An 8,312-nucleotide genomic window follows, 5' to 3' on the forward strand; every position below is an offset into this window, starting at 1 on the left:
AATAAAAAAATGTTCTCAGTAGCTTTTGTTTGGTTGATTGGTCCTGACAAGGCCTCACGGCTCACGGCTGGCTAAGTGGATATAGATCAGCTGGTACAATGATTCAAAAACTTTATAATATTATAATGTTTTAAAAGTCAATTTTTTGTATGGTATTATGAAACATACCTAAGTGATATTTGTAATATTTTTTCAAATATATGTATTTTTAGTAATACACAGGATTGAACGCCTTCAATCGTTTTTTGAATTGATTGTTCCGAAAGTAATTTGAAAACAAATTCAGAGAATAATAATATTACAGTAAGTAATTTTTTTCTTATCAAATTTATTGTCCAAAGATTTTGTATTTGGATCAAATAATGAATACTTGTAATAAATGAAATACTTTTTAAACATCTATTTTTGCTTTATAAAAAATACACAGACTTATAGTAGTTTATAAATTATAAATTATAGTAATTTTTGTATTAATTAAGAGTAACTCAATTAATTTGGTTCAAGTCTTGATTCTTGCACTATTGTGTTTTTGATATATTTGCTATATTTTTTGATTCTGACGAATATTCATAGTCGAATAATTTTTCATCATCTTCGGTTTTTTCTTTGTCTAGATTAACATTACATATTTATAGAAAAATCATAATAGATAATAGTTATTTTGTGTATTTAAAATAATTTAATTTTCGAATAAGTTACCTAATAATGGTTTATTCGTTGTCAAATGAATAGTTGGTTTACGACCATCGTGTTCTTCGGACTTCAAATTTTTGGACCTAAACAAAAAATAGTGTACTTGGTTTTATTTACGTTTTTAAATCCAATGACATTAGTGTGTTATAATTTATAATCGTAACTATTTATTATGTTAATGGTACGAGGAGGCAGGGATAGCAGAATAATTACTTGATTTTTTTAGTGACAAAACTAAAGCTTCTGTACCTATAATATCTATGAAAAATGTAGAGATGGGTAGCTAAGGTATAATTAATATATGACATATAGGTAGCAGATTTTTAGTACTGCACTTTCCATCAAATACAGTGTCAAAATAATTGTTTTAGGACAAATATTTCATCCTTTGGCATTTCCAGTTGCAGTATAAAAGTGTATAATCAATAGGTAGGTACTTACCCAACTTCCTAACCTCTGATTATACTGAATTATAAGACTCTTAAAATTGGGTACCATTATTTATCCTTCAGTTTTCGAAATTTTTTTTCATATTTGCTTTTAATATTGTTAACGTGGTAATATTATAATATATTGCAACACTTACATTCTACGGCCACCGTCACTGAATTTTGGAAATAAGTTCAATCGAAACAATAATTTATCTGAATCTGAATACTGAACATTGTTTTTTAACGAAGTAATTATCTCGGGATGATGCTCTTCTTCATCTTCTTCAGCTAAATAAAAACAATATATATATATAGGCCATAGGGTTATGACTCATGAGTATAAAACATTTCACATGCCATTTTCAATTCAAAATATTTTGAAAAAACATTTTTTAATTTTGGTATGTTTCATAAAATCATCACTAGATCGTTTAGATGTGGTCAGACTGTTTTTATGCCTGAGTGAGTGATTAATTCTTATCAATATTATTTAATTTCCGATCATAATATTGAGAAGATATACATAAGATAGATAATTATTATGTAATTTATACATTGTACATTTGTACGACGTAAGCAATAATTCTATAACATTTAACTAAGTAGAATTGTTTACTGAACTCTCTACTATAGCTTTAAATAAAAATTTGATTTTTTATTTTTCTTCATCAAAATGAAATATTTCGTGAAACATTTCAAAATGAATTTCATGAAATTTTAAAACAATATACATATATATATATATTATATAATATGTTAATACACTTAAAATCATTATTAGATACTTATAGGTTTATTATTGGAACTAAAATAATAACTATTTTTTTTTATCAATTTTGAAATTATTAGTCTAGAATACATACTTTATGTTAACAGTTTAAGTAAATGTTTCAGCATAGTTTTGTGATGTCTTTAATCTGTATATATTATAGGAATATATTATGAGATTTGTGACCCTTAAATTGTAATTATATTTATTTTTATTAAAAAAAAAAATACTATCCTCTTTTATAACATTGTAATTATAATTTAAGTGTAAATTATTATAAGAAAAAAATAAATTTCAAGTGGGGGAATTTTACTTAACTTTACTTTAAATAATATTGTCTGCAAAACTAAAAAAAAAAAAGATATATTATTTTGTTCATTAACTACAATTAATTTTGAATTACTAACCTTGTTCATTATTTTCGTGTTCGTTATCCGATAATGGATAGATGTCTAACATCACGCTTATTGGCTTTTTGTTTCTTTTATTTTTAACTTTTTTTTGTTTTGGAGTATCTGGTACAGGATAACCACTGTTAAAAGGTGGACGGAATATTACGCCGGTATGTGACGGTACACTAGATGACCCTTCTTGTAGCGTAAGGTCTAAAGGAACGTCACTCTCAAAATCCATCGAATAATAGGCATCGAGGTCGGGCGGCTTCATGAAGTCATCCGGGAACGACATGATAGGCGGTGTCAAGAATACCGGCGGACCAAATTTGTTGCGGAATCTTCTCAGATTGGCACTTGGCGTATTTACATCCGGGAGGAATCTGTTGACTTCTTCCGCCGGTCGAATAGGATAGTACCGATGAGGGTTGGATTCTTGTGCTATCATGTATTCCGGAATGTTTGCCTTATGAGGGGCCCCAGTCACGTATTTCATAACGTCCAGGATGCTCTTTGGCGGGAACGGTGCTCGATAAGCTGCCAACTGCGGAAAGTCCGATCTCCGATTGAACCCATACATACCATCGGCATATTCGAGCTTATTGTTTTTATTAATTCTCCAATAATTTGAATCGTACGACAAATAAGCCGGCTGTTGCGGTCCCATCTGAGGATACAATCGCATGTGCCTACCGTTTCCTAACTTACCGTCGTCAATCCTCTTGGCAATAACTACGTCGTCCTCCGGATTTCGTTTCGTGTAGTTTTCGGAATTTTGCACACCGAGAACTGCTGTCAGAAGCCCGTCTGTCGACCGGTTAACCATTTGAGTAGTAAAAGTATTTTTTTCTTTTACGTATTTTGCGTAACTCACTATTGGTCCAGTAGACGCACCTTGAGTTGTTGGGATTGTATAATCATAGAACGAGAAGTATAGCTAAAAGAAACATTTATCATGTTAATTAATATATTTTATTAATTTAAAAAAGAAATAGTTAAATTATATTATAAACAAATATTCTCTAATAAGATATTATTTTTATAAAACTTTAAGTTTTTACAAAAATGAATAACCTAACCTAACCTGGGTGAAGAAATCTAATTAAATATGAATTTGAAATTAGATTTTTTAATGGTCCACACAAGCTTAATAAAAACCCTAAGAAAAACTATATAAATTCATTAGTAGATACTAATTTTGCACAATAATAATTATGTATTAATATTAAATTTGGAATAAGATTAACATTATATTATATTGTACGTTAAACAATTTTACAAGCAATCTGGACTTTTGAAAGGAATACCATGTCCAGTTAAAATGTCTTTTCTTTTTCAACACTCTCACACATACGAATAATATATAACTTAACAACACGCATAGAAATTCACTTTCGTTTTTGTTATACGTATTCTACATTATGCGATACAATAATACTTGTTGATTTGTGGGGTAATTAACGCGATACAATCTGAATTAATAGGTATATTATTATCGTTCCCGTCTATAAAGCGGAAAATAAATTCGGTGTTGCGTACATTGGTGTATATTGGTGTATATTGATATACCTACCTTTATACGTGAGATAACGAACTGTAATTATTTTATTCTTAATTTAAAGTTTTGATTTCGGTTTTCTAAAATTGATGGAAAAAAACCATACGCTTTCGCGGTGAAAACAAGAGTGCGTGTCCGACAAATTACCCATACAGACTATGATATAAAATAAAAATATTGTTAACTCTAAACGTGGTTTGACATAATTACCACGGAAAGTATATACCTATCTGATTATAATTATCATATCCACGCGGTTTCGGTGACCATAATGTTCACGGCTCGATTAGTACGCACTATTCGTGTAACTACTTGTAAACGTATCAAAATCCTACTGTGAAATTATAACTGTTCTCTGATAAACAAGATGTATTAATTCATAGTGTAAGAAATACACTATAGTGTACCTTATAATATATATTTTTTGAAACCATCACTATTTCAGAGGAGCTTCTTTTTAAACGTTCGTAATTTAATTTTTTTTAAATGGTTCTTAATAACCTTAAGTGCTTCCTAAAGAAAATGTTCTTTTAGTGATTACGTGTTCTTTCTTAGTTGAAACGGATACAAAAATAAAATAATATAATATGCTTACTGATTAGTTTGTATGAAGTTTTTAAACTTATTCTTATACAACTGTAATATGTGTTGTTGGTATTTTAAACTCGTGACAAAGTGTAAGCTGATGTAAATTTTTTATTTGTTTGATCGAAATGATGTGATTTAATATTCACCCTCATATTCTTATACATATTTAATTACTTTAAATAGTTTATACGGAACAGGATTTTAGTGTATTTTATTACACTCAGTGAGTTTAATTCCACAGGGGGAATAGATTTAGTATGTTTTGGATATTCATTACTGTTCCAATGTTTGGTGCTTGAAGATTTATCATTTAAAGATTTATATTCTTTAGCAAGAAACATATTATTGATGTTTTGCTTGTATTTGAAAAAGACTCATAACACTATAAAATTGCGACTGAAATTCTCTAAGATTACACATCGGAATACGAACGAGAAACTATAAATACACGTCGTGATTTTAAACGATCACGTAGATGATGTGTACGTGATTTAATATAGTCGTAATGGAAATAGCAAAGAGGAATGTCTACCGGGATGATAACTATACCAAAATCACCAAAAGTTTCAAAACAATCGATGTGCATTTGGACATACGTAGGTACGACAGGTGAGATAGGCATCACACTGGGGAAAAAGGTTAGGATCGATGAGGAGATGAAGATATACTCATTTCTCGTCCTCCACTAATATTATTAAATTCTTAAAAATTACTTAATTTTTTACTGTTACATAAATATGTTGTAAAAATTTAGTTTCGAATCGATAATAAAGATTATATCAGGAAATTCTCGAATTTTTCTTATGAAAGTTATTAATTATTATTTATAGCTTATAGTGGAAGGCATAGTTTAAACCAAGACATAGGTGTACTTAATATTATATCTATACTTTTGTCATGCATGCCATATACTTATGTTTTATATTATAATATAATAATATGTAGTATTGTTGGATTGCTTACCACCACCGCGGCCGCAGCGATCAGGGATAGTACCAGGAGACATCCTGTGGCCTTGTCAGTGCCGCGCAGGCGTTTCCCGTCGGACGGCTCCTTGTAGATACCAAACTCGGATGCTTCGATGGTGGATTTCCTGTCTGGCGGCCATTTGGCCTCCAGCTTGACCGCGTCCATGTGATCTGCGAAACCGTGTTTTATAAGGTGCTTTTGATCGTCAATGACATGTGCTCGCTGAACAGCTCGCGCCGACAGATTACGACGACTGGAAAACTGTGTATTATCCAGCTAAATTCACTGAGTAACACGCTCATTCGCTAGCCGCTCTGTTAATTTTCCCCGCCGCACTGCAGAGCCTACCTGCACACACACTTGCCCAGCGTACCACGTCGCCGTCTTCTTCGTCATTTTACCGCTCCCTTTCACCCCCACCATGACAGCGTAAAGTTATAATAAGTACACTTAGCAATACTACCTACCTCTGCCACATGTCGTCACATAGGTAGGTATGTAGATTGTAGGTACAGTGGCTAGGCGAAGTGTCTGAATACCTCGGGCAAAAGATTTCTAAAAATACCCCCCCGCCAATATAGTTAAATCAGGAGTTTTCAACCCGGACCCGAAATGTCTTTATTTATCTGTGCAAAGTGCCACGAGCGTAGTTTTAGAGCATGTTTTTTTTATGGCATTTTTAAAAGCTTAATATATTTTTTTATTATAAATGAGGCCATCTAGATTTTTAAATAACAATTAGTGGTACACTGCGACACTACCTAGAAATTATGAAGAATGAAGTTACACTTGCCTTATATAATATATGTATTCATAATATTATCCATAAATCTCAACCAACTGTCTTATAGGTAATATGATTTGATTAATAAATAAAGACATATTATCGGTAGGTACCAATCTACTTTTCATAAACTATGTACCCACATATGAGTTAAATGTATATTTGTTTCGCCTTATTTTAAATTTTTTTCTTATGGAATTGTAGAAATTGTAGTAATTATTATTTTATGAGTTGAAATCTAATCATAAAGCTATTCACACATTTAATGTAACATTACATTGTTATGGCTTCACACAATCGGGCCCATCTGTCCACCGATAAAAGAATCAGACAGTCACTACAAAAAACATAATAATTACCACTACACTGTAGTTGCAGTAGCCGGTAGATCACATAATATATATTATACATTATCACTCGTTATGTTATTATTGTGTGATAGATGACATGGTAGATACTAGAGGTACAGACTAACGGTATATTTACGTACCTCTACCATTCCAAACCGAACTTAGATCATAGGAAAGCAGTGTAGAAAAGCGATTTATTTGATGAAAAAAGAATTTTGTTTGACTTTGCACTTGGAATAAATTCTATATTTGATTATTTACCCTTTTCGTATCCATATGGATTATTGTAAACGGTGTGAAAATCAAAATTGTACACAAGTTGTAAGTTTATTCGACATTACAATCGTCGATCTATAGAAATACACCAAGGTCTCATCTTGTGATTGACTTTGCATACATTTCGGGTTACAGCTGGTATATGATTATCAAAACTATCAAAACCAATACTCCGTTTGGGGTTTATGAGTACAAAATGAGGGTCGTACTTGGAACAATACGTACTGCACCGATGACAGTTTTGGGATGGCTTGATCGTGGAGATATTATGATCGACGATAAAATAATATACAAGTGTCATTGTTATTGTTCAATATTATATTATTTTGAGTATAGACTTATTGCTTGAGAAATCGTACACAACGACGAAATGATAATCACTCCAGAACTCGTAGTTGTAGTAGAACATGTACTCCTCGACCGTAACGAGTCACATATCAGAATGTCAGATGATATGATCCATTGAATTGCATACAATTAATACCTATACAATGATATTTTTTAATATAATATTTGAAATTAGGTTGACTTTTATAATAATATAATAACTGTACAAAATCGTTTTAAATTTTGTCCGAGACTTTATGGATTATAGAATAATATGTATTTCAATTTGTTATAAGGGGCTGCGTATATCTATTTAATAAGGAGAACTATTCAGGCGATATGTTATATTGTTCTCTCGCCACCATCTGGAATTATTTTGGGAGAGCTATTTTCGTCGGAAAATAATTGATTGGATCATAAAACTTCGGAAAATATCTTTTCTAAATTGTATTTATTTGGGAACATATTTCGTCCGAAAAGTATTTGCTTGTATAGTGCTTTTAGTTTGAAAAGTATTTACTCGAAACCGTATACCTCCATTTGGAAATTAAACAGAAAATATAATTTTGGAATTATATTGAATTGAAACATATTTTAGCAGAATAGTATAAGTGCAGAAACGTATTTTGTTAAAAATGTATTTTTTCGGAACCATATACCGTAACCTAGTTTTAACCGTTTCCAAGAAAAAAGTTTCCGATCAAATTCAACAAAATATTATTCAGTATGTTATAGTCCCATCAATATATGTAGCCAAAATATATAATATGTCTCAAGCAGATTACGATTCCAAAAAAAAGATTTAATACAAATCCAGTTCCAAAAATATGACGTATTTTTGATGATATATTTTCCCACGATAATACGGTTCCATATAATCCAAACCAATAATTTTCCAACTTTATAAGTAGGGCGCAACCTAACCTAACCTTTTGTTTTAGTCGTTAATCATTAGTGTGCGTTGAGGGGTATTTATGCACTCGATGCAGGTGCGCACATGTCAGTGGCATAAAAAGGAAAAATGAAGCGTACCTACCTACTCAAAACACGCTTTAGTAAAAACTCTCATACCTCGTAGGGTGGTCATATTACAATAACTCACTTTCTACGGAGTCCATTGCACTTCGATTCTTTATTACGTTACTGAAAATAAAAATAATAAAAAGTGAAAAGCT

The 8,312-nt window shown here is 31.1% G+C and overlaps 1 protein-coding gene across 1 annotated transcript; it reads right to left on the reverse strand.

Moving 5' to 3' along the window:
* Positions 1–380: 380 nt before the first annotated feature.
* Positions 381–6,044, reverse strand: LOC111036311. Its single transcript, XM_022318306.1, has 5 exons — positions 5,395–6,044; positions 2,301–3,222; positions 1,280–1,412; positions 700–776; positions 381–610 (listed from the first exon to the last, which is right to left on the reverse strand). The coding sequence occupies exons 1-5, from the start codon at positions 5,563–5,565 to the stop codon at positions 519–521; spliced, it is 1,395 nt and encodes a 464-aa protein (XP_022173998.1). The 5' UTR covers positions 5,566–6,044; the 3' UTR covers positions 381–518.
* Between the last annotated feature and the right edge of the window lie 2,268 nt (positions 6,045–8,312).

The sequence above is a fragment of the Myzus persicae genome, unplaced genomic scaffold, assembly GCF_001856785.1.
Source record: "Myzus persicae strain clone G006 unplaced genomic scaffold, MPER_G0061.0, whole genome shotgun sequence".
Lineage (NCBI taxonomy): Eukaryota > Metazoa > Arthropoda > Insecta > Hemiptera > Aphididae > Myzus > Myzus persicae.

What these genes read in the sequence shown, in the direction of transcription:
- LOC111036311 (XM_022318306.1), bottom strand. Translation starts at nt 5,565, where the DNA reads ATGGACGCGGTCAAGCTGGAGGCCAAATGGCCGCCAGACAGGAAATCC. An exon ending in AGTGACGGTGGCCGTAGAAT is followed by an intron (nt 777 to 1,279) that starts GTAAGTGTTGCA and finishes TTTTTTGTTTAG; the next exon opens with GTCCAAAAATTTGAAGTCCG. An exon ending in AACGAATAAACCATTATTAG is followed by an intron (nt 611 to 699) that starts GTAACTTATTCG and finishes ATGTTAATCTAG; the next exon opens with ACAAAGAAAAAACCGAAGAT.